Below are 19202 nucleotides of genomic sequence, written 5' to 3'. Positions count from 1 at the left end.
GGATGTCTAGTGAGAGTATGATACATTTACTATGGATGTCTAGTGAGAGAATGATACATTTACCATGGATGTCTAGTGAGAGTATGATACATTTACCATGGATGTCTAGTGAGAGTATGATACATTTACCATGGATGTCTAGGTGAGAGTATGATACATTTACCATGGATGTCTAGTGAGAGAATGATACATTTACCATGGATGTCTAGCATCAGACAGATTTTCAAAATGTATGAATGTCTCTTGTAAGCATGTTTGCATCTCAAACAACAAGGTATCTACGTATATTAATGGCCTTATGGGTAGACCAGGGAAAGAAAGCTTAACACGAATGAAAAAGACCTTATGAAACAGCCAAAGCCATCAGTAAAAAAATTAGAACAAATATATTGATTGATTGATTGATTGATTGATTGATTGATTGATTGGTCCCTGTTTTACGTCCAATGGTAATTTTTCCATGCATATCCAGGAAGAGAACAAATAGTTAAATTGTGTGTATACCTTCTTTAATTTGTTTTGTATAGAATTGTGTAGACTGAAAAAAAAACTTGATTATATTGCCAATAAGACAACTATCCACCATAGACCAAATGACGAAGATAAGCTCTTTCTTCTTTGACTTTGTCATTCAACCAAATTATCAATTCTTAATAAAGGAGTTAACAATAATCGATTATGGAGGCATCTGTACAAATTATGTAATTCGTTGCCCGATGAAGCTATATTCAATCTTATTATAATAAAGTGTGTTGATTTCAATAAACAACTGAACAGGAAATAACAGGTATTTGAATTAGCATGAGAGTTTATTTGCAACCTCCTGGACTAAAGTGTATATCATCTATAGCTATATCGCCTGTTACACCGCTTCCACGAACTGCTTCAAATATGATCTGTAAGAAAATCAGAACTTGTATTAAAAAATAATTTGATAAAACATTTATTTTGGTTTAAAAACAAATATTTATTTTTGTTCTGTAAAATACGGACACCACAAAATATCGCATTCTAATTTTATTCGTGATAATCTACTAAAGCAAATACACGAATTGCATTACTTACAAAAGATACGAAGGGACATTTAAAACTCACAAGTCGAGGAAAAACTGACAAAAATACGAACAGGTCCACAAAACACTACATAGAAAACTAAAGATTGAGCAACTCAAACCCCTACCAAAGACCGGGTGCAAATGCATGCGCCCTGGAAGGGTTAGCACATTCTGCTACATACCTCATATTATTGTCAATATTCTCAATAATCGCATTTTCGCTTTTACGAAACTTCGTTTAAATTATTAATCCTATCCAATTGTTGTCTTAAGCAAACAGTCTTACGCACACGTTGGCGTTTTATCAAAATGCAAACCAAACTGCGTCAAAATAAGTAAAACGTATTTGGACTGGGAACACCTAACACTACAACTAAATACAGCGTAATGAAACAGACCTGTCCGTAGATTCAGATAAGCAAACACCCAGATGATACAAAGCTTAATATAAAGTGAAATAACACGTTATATAATTCGTGCGTCCAAAGAGCTTTTCTTGGTTTACTTTACCCAAGTCAGGAATATGACAGTTGTTTTCCACTCGTTCCGTTAGTTGAAATTGTCGAGCGTTTGGTTTTGTCATGTTTTATGGACTTCCTCCTTTTTGATTTACCACGGAGTTCGGTATTTTTGTTGATACTTTTTTACCAGGAACGCTCACACCTAATCATTTTAAAACCAGGAATGTATTAATACCTAAAAAGTTAAGAGCTATTTGACCAAAAGGGACCGAAAAAGATTTCCTCCGGATTATAGAAAAAGTTGATTTCAAAATTTATTTCAACACTGTTTAAACTGATTTTCCATCACAAAATTGGACACTCACACGTTTGTCAATTGCGCCATCTACTTCAAGTGATAATGTATTCCACATATCTCCGTGACTACCAGATTGTGTCCACAACTTCTGATCTCCATGGTAAATATTAAGAGATCCTACTGCTGTACCATACATATGGTAGCTAAACTTTAGACATCGTAAGCATGCTAAAATAAATAAATATATTCACATTAATTCTGGTATTCATAAACATAGAACTGATTTTTGAGATGACAAAGATCTGACTTTTCAGATTTATCTCCTTCATGTCCGATTGTCATACAAGTGAGGGGTTTAGCTAGCTATAAAACTAGATGTAATCCACCGTTTTCTATTTAAGTAGAAATGCCTATACCAAGTCAGGAATATGACAGTTGTTTTCCATTCTTTTGAAATGTCTGAGCTTTTGATTATGCCATTTGATAAAGGACTTTCCATTTTGAATTTTCCTTGGAGTTCGGATTTTTTTTTATTTTACTTTTAAGGTTACAGTTACGTAACTGTGTGATCTCACAAACTTTCTTGAAATTTTGCATGCAATTAGAGCACGGGGACAAGCATATGAACATCTAAAAAAAATCCGCGATATAACAAATTATTTTCACTGCCTTTTAAGAGCTTTTTTGAAGAAAACACATAACTAAGATCATATATTTTTTTAAAGTTTACAGTATTTTGAACTTACTTGAAAAAGATTGTCTCGATATTAACCTGGCAACGTGATGTTCCTGCACCGGAGGAGATGCTTCTATGTAAAGATAATACGTCCCTTCATAGGCAGCTGATGGACCTGTATATTTACTTGGCGTTAAATCCTGTTGTAAAAAAATGTACTTTTAAACACTTGAATTAACTGTTTAATGGCTGACTTTTCAAAAAATGCCATGATTGTTCACAGATGTATGGGCAAATTAGTGTTTTGGTTTTTATTTGATTTTCTGCTACGTCAAACAATTTGATACATGTATCATGTATGTTGTATTTTCGAATTGGGTTACTCTTTCATTTTATAACCCTACTGTTATCAATAATTAGAATTTTTTACCCTGGACTTCTGTTTATTGTTTTAGGGATTAGCCACTGCAATATTTCATAAGGTTGATATATTTTACTACTAAATTGTACTGTGGAAGCGTATTGTGTACTATATGTATCACAACTTTATCTTTAAATAGACGTCAATCGTTATTTATAAAATATTTAATTTTTTTGTCAAAGATCTTATCTTATCGGTTATTTTTAAATATCCTTGTTTACAATTTTTTCCCACCAACCTCATACAAGTACTTTTGATATTGATCTAATGGTTCAGAGATCAAGAGGAATTGAAAGATGTTATATAGGAAGAATGAACTTAGGAGAGAAGGATGTTATATCATCGATGTTAATCGTGGGAAAAAATAATAGTAACAGTAAAAGTTGTGGAGATGTTAAATAAAAAAAAAAAGGTCATAAAAAATACATGGTAAATAATTTTTGTTTTGTTCGAATAAGACTCATTAGTGTTGCTCGAATTAAAATATATAAGCAAGGTATAACAACCTGCCCAATATGAAGAATTTATATATTGGTACACATTTTACTATACCGTATTTCTGGTCCAGTTGAAATTATCTGATAAAGCATCTTGTAGAAAGCAACCGTCGTCATTTTCTTCGAATGTGCAACTGTAGTACTGTGCTCCTTTAAATTTAAAGATAATGATACCAACTTATCATCATGTCAAAATCAATACGAAAACAAAATATTTTTTTATAATAAACAAATTTTAAAAACAGGCCTTAATACTTCTGTACGATTGACAATATACTCCGGAAGAGTGTTCTTTTGGTTTTTTTCAAATTTAAAAAAGGTTCGTCAACTTAGATAGTTTGTAACCTTTTACGTTTGATAAAAACAAAATACTGACATTAAAAACTCCGAAACTAAAAGAAATCTTAATTTGAAATTAAAAAGAAAGTGCATGGATATAATATCATCTGTTTTTTTTTTAATTCTATTTCATGACTTTTGGGTAGATTTTTTTTTAAATGATAAGTGGCGATTTGGGCGAATAACTCTAATCTGTTTCGCTACGTGCAATGTAATCCGACAAATATTTGTTATGTTAGAAAAACTCTTTGACATTTCATAATTATTAGCGATTGTTTGCTGCAAATCACTACAAATACTATATATATATCACTGAACAAACCAGCAAGTCTGGCCGTTGCGCAATCAACAGTATCCGATATAATTGTTTTCTGTCCGTTTTCTGGACAATCTTACCGTATTGACAATATTTCTCACAAGCTTCACCGAAGAACTGATCGCTACACGCACATGTAGAAATGTTTGATGAGAATACGCATGAACCTCCATTTAGACAGCGGACCTCGGGTCTATTGCAAGGTGTATCTATAATCGAAATTTGAACAAAAGGTCATTGTTATCATTTATAGCTTAAATAAGACACGTGTTTGTCTGCTAATTGAATTTGTATAGGCATACATTAACTTATGAATACATCAATCGGAAAAGACAAAATTACATTTTGAAAGATGATGTATACATTTAACGTCACTTTGAACTATCTAGAATCAAAGTCTTGTATGCTCATCCAGTACGTTTAGAGTTGTCGAAGATAAGTAAATACATTCATTATGTTGATGTCGTATTCAAATTTTATTTTATATAAAAAAAATTAAAATGTTGACCCATGTTTTTAGAAAATGAAAGACAAAAGTTCACAATGAGATACTGGTTTCCTCCCAAAGGATTGTGAATTAAAAAGTACTGTAAACTATGACTACATACGTAATAACACAAAAAGAACGCACAAAAGTAGGTATTTACATTCGCAATATTTTCCTCTGGTACCACCAGGACAGGAGCAGTTAAATTTCCCGTTGACTGCATGACAAACTCCTCTATTTTCACACTTGATGTTCGTACAAGGTGTTCCTAAAATTAAAAATAAACACGTCTGTAAAAGGGCATTTGGTGTTTATAAAATATACTTTATTTACTGGAAATAATTAATTATTCATATGTGAAATCTATGAGATATAGTATGATTTCTAAGGAGTCAACAACCCACCAAAAGACCAAAGAACAGGGATGTAAACAAATACAGGTCGAAGTACATAGCCGATTCAATCTGTTCAGTATAGGCTATTTTAGACGTAATTACTCCTAAATGTATTGTAAATAAAATTGAGAATGGAAATGGGGAATTTGTCAATGTGTTTGTTTCCATAACGCGTACGTTTGAGCAGAATAGATATTCCAGAAGCACACGCCATGCGCACTAAAATTATATAATATCATGGCAGTATGCTTTTGACTAAATTAATACCTTCACAGGATGGTCCATAAAACCCAGGAGGACACCTACATTCTCCAACAGAACCATTAACTGTACAGAAACCTCTATTATAGCAAATAACATTACTGCATAGCGAATCTATAAAACAACAATGATTAACGAAATGTTCTACAGCGTGTTGAAAAACAAAGTAAATCAATTATGTATTTCACATTCAGCTTTTTGCCGGTTATATTGTTAACACAGCTTACACATTAAGAAATTGTCCTGCAATTCGCTCTACTTGTCTAGACTATTGATAAAGGTACTGATTATAATATTGCTGTTCACTGGCTTTTGTTTTTTAGCTTGTGATTAGCCTTCTATTGTACAAATAACAGGTATGCAAATAAACTTTTGCTTTCTTTGTACTTGTACAAAAAAGTCCCATGTTACTCCGCTTTCATATTGAGCAAACGGTAATGTGAATATTTCTTTTTGAGTGACTGTTCATTTTTGGGTCCTCTTCGAGGTCCGCGCTCAAACTATGTCGATTGATTTCTTTGAAAAATCAGAGACAACTCGCTACAAAACAGGAGAAAAGCTCTGCAAGCCTCGCTTTTTGTCCTGTTTCTAAAGCTCGTACAAGTCAATTTTATATTTTCCGACAATGTACAATGTATATAATGTATTCACTAATGTATAATAGTTAAAAGCAATATCAAAATGGGTCTTTTGTTTTTCTGTATGGTTAATTTTTAGCATAACACAAATTTATACATTTTGATATTACAAATATACAAAATACTTTAGATACATCACACTTAATCTTTAATTTGAGAGATACATAATAGTTGTGTTTTCATTGTTATAAAAAAGAAAATACATAATGATACGAATTTAATGAATCCACAAAAACGCCTTATTGATATATAAAAAACACTTCGTAATGTGGGCAAAATTAAAGGTTACTTACGTTCGCATAAGTTTCCATAATAACCTTCCAAGCATTTACATTTAAAGTCGGTCTGGGTTTCAGAACAGGTTCCATTGTTGGCGCATACATCATATTCACAAATGATTTTAAATTCAAGTCCTATTTGAAATAGTTTAGCATAACATGAAACATGTGATTTGTGTGTCACACAAATAATCATTATAAATAAGATTATACACTACATGTAGTCTACAGTATGAAAAATGAATAATTATAAATGAAAGCGAAGTGCAAAAATGAAATCGTCTCGTTCTTTAATTTTAGTTTTGTAAAATCACATTCACACACACGATCGAGTGCTGTATTTTAAAATGTGCATTGGTTTTCCTGTTTGAATTGTTTTACACTTGTCATTTTTGGGCCCTTTATAGCTTGCTGTTTGGTGTGAACCAAGGCTCTGTGTTGAAGGCCGTACTTTGACCTATAATAGTTTACTTTTTATACATTGTGATTTGGATGGGGAGTTGTCTCATTGGTACTCATACCACATCTTCTTATTTCTACATAAGTCAATATTTATATTAGAGGCATCTCTTTCATTTATTCAAGCATATTTCGTGATTCTTTATAAAGAGACGGACGAACCAAAGGGGAAATCAAAATTAATAAGTCGAAGAGAGACCTACAAAAGTATGACAAAACACGACAAACGACGAAAAGACATACAACGGTCTACAAAACATTGCATACAAAAACTATAGACTCAGCAACGCGATCCCAAAATCAAAACTGAGTTTGAACTCAAATGCTCACAAAGCGATGGCAGAATATCGTCCTGTTTCTCGTGTGAGACCCGTTAAAATCATTTAGCGTCTATTCAATATATATCAAATATTTCCAAGTATAAGAAACCTTATTTAAGGTGGTACCCAACACCTTGACTAATATAAATTTGGCTCGTTTAATTTTCATAAAATTTTGACCAAATGTTTACTTTGACCCTTTGACAAAAATATAAAAATTTCAAAAAAAAATTTGAACCAACCACTTTATCAGAAAAATTTCATTGGTTATATAGCAGTTTGACAAACACCAATTTTGATCATTGAGAAGCTTAATATTTCCTTAACAATACAACGTAATTAAAACGTTTAGCCGATTTTTACAGAGTTATCTCCCTGTAGTGTTAGGTACCACCTTAAGGGATAAGAAATGAAACATAAAGATTGATAATATCCAATTTAATTGTGATATGGGACAATTATAAGAGATTTCTTACCTCCATCTTTATGTGTTGACGACTGAAGAACAGAGATCAAAATAATTATAATGATAAATAAAATAATAGATATTAATGCCAGTACAGCAATACACAATTTCCAACGGTCCTTAACTATTCTAAGCAAATGTCTGTAACATGTTGATTTTTTGAGACAGTCAAGTTTTGAGTTTGATTCCGTGGAATAGTTTTCATCTTTGAAGATAATTTCGCCTACATGCATTCCGTTTTGGGAACTTCCGTTATGAGACCTCTGCTGCTCGGTTTCGTTACCATTTGCACAGTCTTCATTAGCTAAGTAACTCGTGTTAGCATAACTGCCGACAGTCAAGTCAGTATATAAGTGTTGATCTTTCTTTTCACACTTATTTGCCTTGCTGTTCAACTCGATTCTTTCATTTCTTGGTTGATTGTTAACATGATCATCCGTTTCTCTGTTAACAGAACTAAATCCAACATTAATATCACTTAAATTAACATTATTTGGTTTAGCACTCATAATTCCTGTTACTTAAAAAAAATAAAACAAAAACTTCAAAGGGTGAAACATAGGGTTTATTTATATTTTTATCTTTAAACAGATGTTCAATATAATTTTTTAGCCAACAGGCTTCATTAATGATTCAATAGGACATGTTCTGAAAAAAAGTTTAATAAAGAAAAATATTTGAATATATATTTTTTTTTCATTTCAACAGGTAAAATCCTTCATAATAATATTTCATGTATGTGCCAAGAAGACCCAATGTGTGCCTCACATAAATGATTTAAATTAAATCATCTACATAGACAATGCATGATTAAATGATTGAGATGAACAATGGCTGGAACTACTGTCGTGGATTGTCATCAATCGCCCATATCTTTAATGCACACTGGCATCAGATAAAGTCGACTATACAAAGGCCTTTAATTCAAATATTAAATATGAGTATTCGTCAATGGGTAAACACATAGCTATTCTTTATATTTATGACAGATCGTATTTAGATTTAGTATGCGTTCATTGTCTGCTGAAAAATATATCTTAATATGTCAGCAACTGTTTCCTTGCGAAATGAATGAATCATTTCATGATTATACTAAGGGTGATACATGCTGGCGAGGGCCATACTTTTAAAGATTGATTTATTAATTTGTGTTTCCTTAACGTCCAGTTGCAAATAATTCATGCAAATTCAACACAAGAAAAATGATTAAAAAAATCAAACATGCTTCATTACAAAGGGAGACCTTAAGGTTCCTTAATTCATTCTTTAATGTTTAGAGAGTTGCAATCACTTGCACGAGACGTCGGATTTAGTGTAACTATTTCTATATACCGGACATGTCTGTGTATTTCAATAACCCAACCGATGACGCCCCTCTCTTTTGATTTGATTTGACTTTTTGTGTTTTAACGCCACTTTTAAACACCGCTTTTTGGGCTATTTCGTGGCGGCCAGTTTTTATTGGTGGAGGAAGCCGGAGTGCCCGGAGAAAACCAACGACCTTCGATAGGAAACTGACAATCCTAGTCAATTAAGATTGGAGTCGAGTGCACCCGCACAAGCGGGGTTCGAACTCACAACCTCAGTGTTGACTGGCTAGTGATTACAGTAGTAACTACTTAGACCTCTCGGCCACCGAGGCCCCCCTCTTTTTTTTTCTTTTTTTTTTGTCACGGGCGTTACTTGGCTTAGAAGTTTAGGTGATACGTGTGTCTAATGATTATATCATTGAGGTTGCACGAAAGATAAATCTACTTTCTAACACAGGCGCTTGGGTATATGATACATAAATTTTTTTTTTTATTTTTTTTTTGTTGGTTTAAATATTTAATTTTCTATATTTATACTCCATATCTATCACTACTGCGCATGTCTCACCTAGTTTCGAGTGATCTTACCAACTTTGAGACAAACCCCCATTTTACTATCCACACTAAGAAAATGGGGGTTTGTCTCAAAGTTGGTAAAACCACTCGAAACTATGTGAGACATGCGCAGTAGTGATAGATATGTAGTATAAATATAGAAAATTGAATATTTTAACCAACAAAAAAATTTTTTTTTAAAAAAGTATGTATCATATACCCAAGCGCCTGTGCTTTCTAATAATAAAAGAGTATGGTACTCATTTAAAGATTTTGAAATTTAAATATTTTTTGTTCAAATCTTTGGATGGGATTCTTGTTTAAACACTAATAATTTTGGATAGTAATGATTCAAAATCTAAAACATCTCTATATACGTTACCGTAAGTTTTTCTGATGACAAATGTGAGCATATGATTTCTTGTTAAAGAAATATTCGTTTTTATTTGATTTAACACACACGGAGTGAATAACTAAGATATGAGAAATCCTTTATGATTTTATATGTGTTACATATCACACGTAAAGGGGATAATAAGTAAATGTCTATACGATAGGCATTCTGAAGTTGAAATCATCCCTTCGTAAATTTTACGGACGCCATCACGAGTTGGTTGACCGTTATGGAATAACCGTTTCACAGATGATATCGGATATGTTCCTTATGTCGTAACTACAATACTCTTCCCTTTTCACGAATGTGACATACCGAATTAGACTTTTTACCGGATTTGTAATAACATAAGCAACACGACGGGTGCCACATGTGGAGCAGGATATGCTTACCCTTCCGGAGCACCTGAGATCACCCCCAGTTTTTGGTGGGGTTCGTGTTGCTTAGTCTTTAGTTTTCTATAGATATAGGAAGATGTGGTATGAGTGCCAATGAGACAACTCTCCATCCAAGTTACAATTTATAAAAGTAAACCATTATAGGTCAAGGTACGGCCTTCAACACGGAGCATTGGCTCACACCGAACAGCAAGCTATAAAGGGCCCCAAAAAATTACTAGTGTAAAACCATTCAAACGGAAAAACCAACGGTATAATCTATATAAAAACGAGAAACGAGAAACACGTATGAACTACATAAACAGACGACAACTACTGTAATCAGATTCCTATGTTGTGTCACCTGTACTATTTTTTGTCTGTTTGTCTTTTTATTTTTGGCCATGGCGTTGTCAGTTTGTTTTCGATCTATGAGTTTGACTGTCCCTCTGGTATCTTTCGTCCCTCTTCTATGTCTTATTACATAGGAATATGCAGTGCTATCACAACAAACTGTATATGCATCGCCCGAAAGCTTAAGCACATAAATATTCGATATTCAAACTATAACTAAACGAGGTTTGGGAATTTTTAATAGTCAGGAGGGAGGGAATGGTCTTTACCGTCAGCTTTCAAACGCTCTCTTTTTAAAATGTTAGCATCAAGTGACCTAAAATGTCTAATGTAATTCAACAACTCGCATAATTCAGTTACTGTAAGCATTAAATAGAGTAAAATGTTTATCGTTAAAAATAACCTAAGCAAATATTGTTAATTGTTATCCGGGTTACCCCCATTCCATTCTTATTAAGGATTATATATGGTCAATTACGACGAGCGGTTAACCGCTATGTAGTGGGTTAGTTTTTTTGAAATCTCAATCCTCGTTTTTTTATTTTCGATCCGTGGACTGATATAACATACATAACCTTTCAACGCGTCCATCAACCTAAACTTGAAATAAAGGATATCACATAATGATAGTAGAAAGAAAGGATACGAGGTATCCATCATGACACAAAACGAGTACATGCACAGCAAAAACACAAAATGCACAGGATTAGCGATCTTATTGCTCCAAGTAACAGTGAGGCTTTCTGCACGTATCAAAAATACTCTCACCCTAGCTCTGATTTAAGTAGAATAAATGTTAAATTATATAACAACAATCAAAATTTAATAATATGATTAAACAAGTTGATCAGTTAATAATCAACCAATAATCACACAATGAAAGGAATTTAATATATTAATTAGCATGGTAATTAAGAAATTACATTCGTATTTTTGTCTAAGTTTTCATTAAAATCTGGTATAAAATTCAAAGATATTTTAATTTTTTGTATAAAGCTTAAAAAAATAATCATAAAACATTCGTATTTTTGTCTAAGTTTTCATTAAAATCTAGTATAAAATTCAAGTAATTCAACTTTTTTTTATAAACTTAAAACATTCGTATTTTTGAATATATTTTTAATGGAACGAGTTTGCAGTGGTACGAGTTCTGATTGGTACGACTTCCCAGTGGTACGAGTTTACGTTGGTACGAGTTAACTTTTTTGGTACGAGTTTACGTGGTACGAGTTTACAATGGTACGAGTTAACTTGCTTCCGTATAAACCCACCACATCCTGTATGTGCATGTCCAGAATCTGGAGCTTGCAATTCAGTGGTCGTTGGTTGCTGTCTATCATGTTTGTTTTTCGTTCATTGTTTTGTAAATAAATCATGGCATCAGTTTTCTAGTTTTCTCGTTGGAATTGTTACAATATGTCATATTGATGCCTTTTAAAACTTACTATACAGTATGGGTTTTACTCATTGTTGAAGCTGTACGGTGACCTATTGTTGCTTACATCGACGTCATTTGTTCTCTGGTGGATAGGTGTCTCATTAAAATCATACATCTTCTTTTTTTCATATTTAACAACAGACTGACGACGCTGACGACAGAAAGTAGGATCGCTTTTTCGCTTCCGTGACAACAGGTCCGACAAAAAGGACCCAGAAGAAGTAGAGCCTAATCAAGTTAGGAATCAGTGCTAGGTCACAAGGTTATAGTCCACAGAAACATATCATCTTACATGAACACATTATTCTCAAGAAGAGATTTTACTTCTAAATGCTGTATGCATAGCCGAGAACAACAAATACCAATTTTTAAGTCTTTGAACCTGCTTTGGCTCGACCTCACGTCCTCCCACACTCGAAGGCAAGCACATTATCACGGGACTACCAAAAGGAGGTTCTAATGACACATAATCATTATGTCCACTCGATACAAACACAATCAATCAAATTTGGATTTTTGCTGTTCTTCATCTGAAAGTTACACTGAGACCTTATTTTTAAAACAATTGGTGTTCTCAAAAAAGTATGCCTTGTGAAGACATTGCCATTGATAAGTGATTTTAGTACTAGCTGGAAATACTCATCTTAATCTAAGACCAATTTCATTCAGGAAATTAATACAGAGGCACCAATAATTTTAGTCTATTGCAAGATTACCACTGTAAATTTAACCTTTGACCCCTAACTTACTAGGGATATTGATCACTCTAAGTAACATTTTCTACCATAATTAATAATGACTCAGAAGATATCATCTTGAAACTAAACCTTTCCCAAATTTTCAGTCTATTTATTTTATACTGAACCTTAACCTTTACCTACTCACCCAAAAACCAAAAGTGATCTTCTTCGTGCTTATAGGGGGCATTTTCAGCTGTTTTTCGTGACGATAGGACATTTGATTTAACAGATAGTATCTGGAAACAAAATTCATTGCCACAATTTAGTCTATTAATTTCTGCTGTGACTCATGACGTTGGACTTGTCCATAAATCAGGTCGTTGGTTTTCTTGTTTGATATGTTTCACATTATGTAATGTCGATGCCTTTTACAGCTTACTATAGCAATGGGTTTTGCTCATTGTTGAAGGCATTATGGTGACCTATATCTGCTTACATTCCCTTTTTGTCTCTCGGGGAAAGTTGTCTCATCAACAATCATAGCACATCTGCTTATTTTTATATCATTTACCTAAAAATTAATGGGGCCTTTTTCACTCAAAGGCAATTTATCCACCAAAAGTTGGTAAAATACTACTTATGACTCAAGAAGATAACATTTGGAACAAAACTTTCCCAAACTTTCAGTATATTCATAGGGACTGTAACATTGACCTAATAATCCTAAAATCAGTAGTAGTTTTCCAATGGGGCATTATCAATCCAAGGTGAAATGTGCATTATGGTTCGAATTTTTTTTTCTTTCTAGGAAACCGGAAAGCCGACTGCCAGATATCTTTCATGATATAAATATAATTAAGCCGAGTTGACTTTTTGGCAACTCAGTTATAAGTTGCATACACTTCTCCATCATGTTAATAACAAATTTTGTCATACTGCATCTCCAAATTTATATTTTTAGATTGGTTTTGTTATAACTTTACAAGGAATTTAACTACAAACCTCAACCTGCGTTGCTTACACGAACCTTAAAACAGTAAAAGCTGTGATGTTGAAAATTAACATTTAAAAAATAATTTACTATCTCAGATTCAGGTTCTTTATTAATTAGTGTTTTCAATTACAAATCATATGATAATATACAAAACAACATTTCAAAGTTTTACATATAGTATATAATAATACAATTGAACACATAATTTTAAGAGTTGTATCTTAATATAATATTTTGTGGATTTAAAAGTTTACAAACTAAACAATAATTATTATGCGAATCTTTCATACCATAAGATTGGAAAAAAGTTTGCCTTATCTTTATATCTATATATTAATGTTCTTCTGTCTCTACTTCAGTGCAGAGTTTGCAAAAACGTTCTTCTCGTGGAATTTTGGGTTTATTATATCTATCCCGCTCTATATTTAAACAATGAGCACTGATACGTAGTTGTGTAATTTTACTTTTTATAGTTTTGGTAGTTTCAAGATAGAAGGTAACACAATTTAGAACAAAAATATTACTGAAAAGCATCAGTTTATTGTCCACATCTCTAGATTTGATTTTTTGTAGGTGTGAGTCAGATTACTGATTATAATATCGTATTAGACTGTTCTTAAAAACACTACTAACTTTCAAATTTAAGTACTTTAAATATTTTATTTAGGGTAGAAAACCAGCATTTTGCATTCTTGAGATAATTCTTGATCTGCAGTAAACACACTATATAATATTATATCTCTATGTATTTTAAGTAGTCTCATATAATAATTATACATTAAACATAATGATAAAATCATTATTGGACTCCTGTTACATTTAAGTCTACTAGCCATATTTGATGACTGTCTTTTGACCCCAAGGATAGATTTCAACATCTTGTCATTCTTGTGTTGTAATTTATCAATTGATAGATTGTCAAATTTATTTATCTACAGCAACATAACTCCAAAATGGTAAACACTGCCATCTTTAAAAATTGACGAAACAAGTACAATGTATATGTCACTTACAAGGGACACAAATATATATAATGAAATATATATATTTGTATAATGAAATATATACAACAAAGAAAACATAAACCAATATAGCAATAAACATTAATGGTAGTCAACAGTATAGAAATGTCATACAATCAGTAAAAATAAGAAACTTTGAATATCAGCATCAAATAAGACAAAAACTGACAGGACTCATCAAGTAGAAAGAAATATGTCTTTAGAAAAAAAACTACTAAGTAATGGTAGAAATACAATGTTAACCAAGTGTAGCGGGTGTGCTAATTGACATGACCAGAATACTTTTAGTACATCTAAATCAAATAGGTTCTTCTGTTCCAGGTGATAAAATCAAAAAATATTCCGTGTGATGGGAAGCAAAGCTGCATGTTTTTGGTAAAGTTAGAGAAAATTTAATGGAAAGAATAGAAGTATATATAAAACATAATAAACAAACACCAATCAACAAGAAAATAAAAAAAGATATCAGCTGTATGATTTTTACATGTCATTAAACCACTGACTAAGAACAAAAGTTTAAAGAAGACATTTCAACTCCCCTTGCATGGTTGTTTTTCAAATGTCATAGAGAACCACTGACAAAAGAACAAGAGTTTAAAAGAAAACATTTCAACATCCCTTGCATATTATTTTACATGTCATGAAAAACCACTGACTAAAGAACAAGAGTTAAGAAGAAAGTTTGTCCTCCTTCTTTGTGTGATTTGTTAACATCATTACTATACATGTATGTCCGTTATCTGTTGCTATGGTTAACGGGGATTCCCCATCAAGTCTGTTTTGCCTCCTTCTTCATGTGTTCTGTTACAATCATTCTGATTACTATAGATGTATGTCCATTATCTGTTGCAATGTTTAAAGGGGATTCCCCATCAAGTCTACATATCTGTGTATCTGCTCCTTTATCTAACAATAAACGTACAATATCCTCATGTCCTACTTCACATGCAAAAAATAATGGTGTCGTTCCATCTTCTTTTGTTATATTAATGTTAGCATTGTGGTCCAGAAGACAGTTGACTACATCTATCCAACCCATAAAACATGCGTAGTGCAATGGAGAACAACCAGCCTCTATATCAAAGACATAATCTACTGACTTCTTCTTGACATAATCTGCCACATGAGATGATGCATTCTTTATGAGATAATCAAAACAACCCTGTTTTTCTTCTTCTAATGTTTTTGATGGATGGCCTTTAATTGTATCTATATAAGACTGTTTACTACAGCAACAGATATTACAGTCAGCATTGTTCTCCAACAGTAACCGTGTTATCTCTAGGTGTCCATTCAGTGCACTGAAAACTAAGGCATTACATCCATCATAGGTCTGGGCATTAATGTTTGGTTTATGTTTAATTAGCAGCTGTACTATACTGGTGTAATTACGGATACAAGCATTGATCAGTGGTGTAAAACCGCTATCGTTACATAGATCAACATTAAGATCTTTCTCTAACAGTAACTCTACCATATCAGTATGTCCTTCCTGACTTGCAAAGAACAGAGGACTACAACCATTATTGTTACATAGATTAACATTAGGATCCTTCTCTACCAGTAACTTTCCTATATCAGTATGTCCTTTATAACTTGCCAAGTGCAGAGGACTACAGCCATTCTTGTAACAGAGATTAACATTAGGATCCTTCTCTAACAATAACTTTACTATATCAGTATAACCATTCTGACTTGCTATATACAGAGGACTTCATCCATCCTTGTTACATAGATCAACATTAGGATCCATCTCTAACAGTAACTTTACTATATCAGTATGTCTTTGGTGGCTTGCCATCAACAGAGGACTTACTCCATCCTTCTTACATAGATCTACATTAGGATCCTTAACTAACAGTAACTTTACTATATCAGTATGTCCTTCATAACTTGCCATGTACAATGGACTACAGCAATCATTTTTACATAGATCAACATTGGGATCCTTCTCTAACAGTAACTTTACAGTATCAGTATGTCCATGGTGACTTGCTGCATTCAGAGGACTACAACCATCATTGTTACACAGATCAACATTAGGATCTTTCTCTAACAGTAACTTGACTATATCAGTATGTCCTCTCCGACTTGCCTGGTAGAGAGCACTCATGCCATCCTGGTTACATAGATCAATATTAGGATCCTTTTCTAACAGTAGCTTTACTATATCAGTATATCCTCCCTGACTTGCCATGTGAAGTCCAGTAACCCCATTATCTGTACACTGATCAACATCCACATCATTATGTAACAACCACTGTACCATATCAGTATAACCACCATAACAAGCCCTTATAAGTGGAGTATTACCTGATCCATACTCCGCCTTTGGTATCACTGTATCCTTGGTGTTGGCTAAAGTTACTTGTTCTGATTTGTCCAGTCGTAGTAAGTACTGTAATAACTGTCTTTCAAATGATGAAACCTTAATATTATTGTTTTTAAACACAACTGTCACATTTCCTGAAGACCAGTCTTTTATAAGCCTTCCTATATATAATTCTAAATAATCATCCGGGATTTCTATAATGAATTCTATGTAAACTTTCTGTTCATCTGGTGATTTCTGACAAATAAAACGTTCATGTACTAAACCACTATCACCATGATCTATTAAACATTCAATCATTTTCTGACCGAAGTAATGAGCAAGGAAGTCAAATAGTTTATCATGTACAGTTCTATAAATACCATTCTGTTTACATATAAATGTACCATCTAGGGTGTCAAGGGCATGTTGCAGTTTTATCTTGGATATTCTTCTGTCCAATCCACAAGCATTATATGTGTCTTTTATGATCTGTTTTTGCCTCTTTGTTACTTTACCTAAGAACCATTTTTCTTCAAGGTGATTATTTAGGAGAACACATAAAGCAAGACTACATATTTTGTAGTTTCCTTCATCACCATGCTCACTTAACCTGTCTAGCTCACTTTTATAGATATCAAAAGGATTTTTGAAATATTCTTTGACATCTACACCTTCTTTTTCGTGATATAAAGAACATAAGAGTGGGAAAAAATAACATTTAGAAGATAAATCATCCATATTTGTCATGCTTGTACCAATATAGGTTTTTGCTATGTTTGTTTTCTCAACATACGTTAGACGTAACTTATCTGATATTAAGTTACATTCACAGAATTTAAAAGGTAACAATATATTAAACTTATCATCTTTATATACTTGTAATCTACAAGATACAATAATCTTACAACATTTGTCTGCAATAATTGTGTTAATCACAGGTAACAGTTGTTGCCAGTTTTCAATCTGTTGTTGATTTGCCGTGAAATTTCCACAAATATCATCTACAATGAAGACTGTATATTTACCAGGCTGATAATAAGTTCTAATGTCTGTGGGTGAGTACAAGGGTATTATATTGTATCCTTCTTTCTTTAAAAGAAGTGCTGCATGTCTTGCAATAAATGATTTTCCAACTCCTGATGGGGCGGTTAGAGTCAAGCAACTGTTGTCATGTAAACGTTCCAGGACGTAATCACTGGCTCGTGTAGACACGAACATTTTATCCTTCTCTTCCCAGTCTTCTATTTGTTTTTCTATTAGCTCTGAAAAATATATTAAGTGTAGCTAATTAAAAATAAAGAAATCTACTATGTATATGAATTATGCATAATCATTTAAAACAGCCATAAAGGTTGGAATACCTCTGTGGCGTAAGATGTTTCACATTTTCCTATCTCAAAACCTTTCATACCTTACTATACAATTTGCTATACAATATCTGTTGTACTCATTGTTGAAGGCTGGATGCTGACCAGTGGTTGTATACCTGATTGTTTGATATTTGTCTCATTGGCCATCACATCACAATTGCTTGTTTTGATACAATCTAAATTGAAAATACCTCGTCAAAATATATACCTAATAGCAATATAAAATATAAAAATATAAGTTATTGTGAAATCATTTAAATGAACATTAAAATACATGATTTTGGGTCCCTCTTAAGCATTTGATCTTGAGTTTGATTGTCATTCATCATGGTATTGGACTGATTGTCTTTAGGTAGTGAAAAGTTAGATCACAAAATTACTGAACTTCAAGGAAAATTCAAAACGAAAAGTCCCTAATCAAATAGCAAAATCAAACGCTCAAACACAATAAACGAATGGATAACAACTGTCGTATTCATGACTTGGTAAAGGCATTCTCGTATGTAGAAAATGGTGGATAAAACCTGATTTTTAGCCAGCTAAATCTCTCACTTGTATTACAGATGCATCAAATTCCTTTATATTGACAACGATGGGTGAACAAAACAAACAGGCATAATATATATATTTCATAGCTGACTATGCGGTATGTGATCCCCTCATGATTGAAGGCCGTACGGCGACCTATAGTTGTTAATGTCTGTGTCATTTGGTCTCTTGTGGAGAGGAGTTGTCTCATTGACAATCATACAACATCTTTTTTATATATAATAGATAAAAATGTCAAAAATAGGGGTACAACAGTCAACATTGTGTTATAATCTTATTCACTATATAAACAAAACAAATATGTCACAAAGAAGCACAAAAAGGCATATAGACAAAGCACAGAATCCTTGTACTAAATATGAAAAGCAAAAATGTCCATAAAAATCAACTAATTTGACCATTAGGTTAAATGTCAAGGTCACATCATGGTCATAACACAACACCGTCATCTAATGATATAGGTATACACCTTCATACC

The 19202-nt window shown here is 32.7% G+C and overlaps 3 protein-coding genes across 3 annotated transcripts in view; all 3 read right to left on the bottom strand.

Annotated features, from left to right (window-relative positions):
* Positions 1–487: 487 nt before the first annotated feature.
* Positions 488–8008, bottom strand: LOC127723324 (uncharacterized). Its single transcript, XM_052229889.1, has 9 exons — positions 7378–8008; positions 6138–6257; positions 5213–5320; positions 4711–4818; positions 4144–4272; positions 3464–3558; positions 2561–2690; positions 1882–2042; positions 488–896 (listed from the first exon to the last, which is right to left on the bottom strand). Exons 1-9 carry the CDS (start codon positions 7874–7876, stop codon positions 810–812), a joined length of 1437 nt encoding a protein of 478 aa, XP_052085849.1. The 5' UTR covers positions 7877–8008; the 3' UTR covers positions 488–809.
* Positions 8009–13560: 5552 nt separating this feature from the next.
* LOC127723888 (ankyrin repeat, PH and SEC7 domain containing protein secG-like) lies at positions 13561–16196 on the bottom strand (the record flags this gene model as incomplete). Its single annotated transcript, XM_052230604.1, has 1 exon — positions 13561–16196. A coding segment is annotated over one exon (936 nt), but the record flags the coding sequence as incomplete, so codon positions are not given.
* The window catches only part of LOC127723320 (uncharacterized), a 38992-nt gene continuing 35978 nt past the window's right edge, over positions 16189–19202 (bottom strand). Inside the window, exon 5 of the mRNA XM_052229885.1 lies at positions 16189–18067. Coding sequence (XP_052085845.1) covers positions 16206–18067 — 1862 coding nt within the window. The 3' untranslated portion in view covers positions 16189–16205. The remainder of the gene's footprint in view (positions 18068–19202) is intronic.

The sequence above is a fragment of the Mytilus californianus genome, unplaced genomic scaffold (assembly GCF_021869535.1).
Source record: "Mytilus californianus isolate M0D057914Y unplaced genomic scaffold, xbMytCali1.0.p SCAF_13, whole genome shotgun sequence".
Lineage (NCBI taxonomy): Eukaryota > Metazoa > Mollusca > Bivalvia > Mytilida > Mytilidae > Mytilus > Mytilus californianus.
The sequence above is the reverse complement of the archived record's forward strand: the minus strand, read 5'-3'. Positions and strand labels throughout refer to the sequence as shown.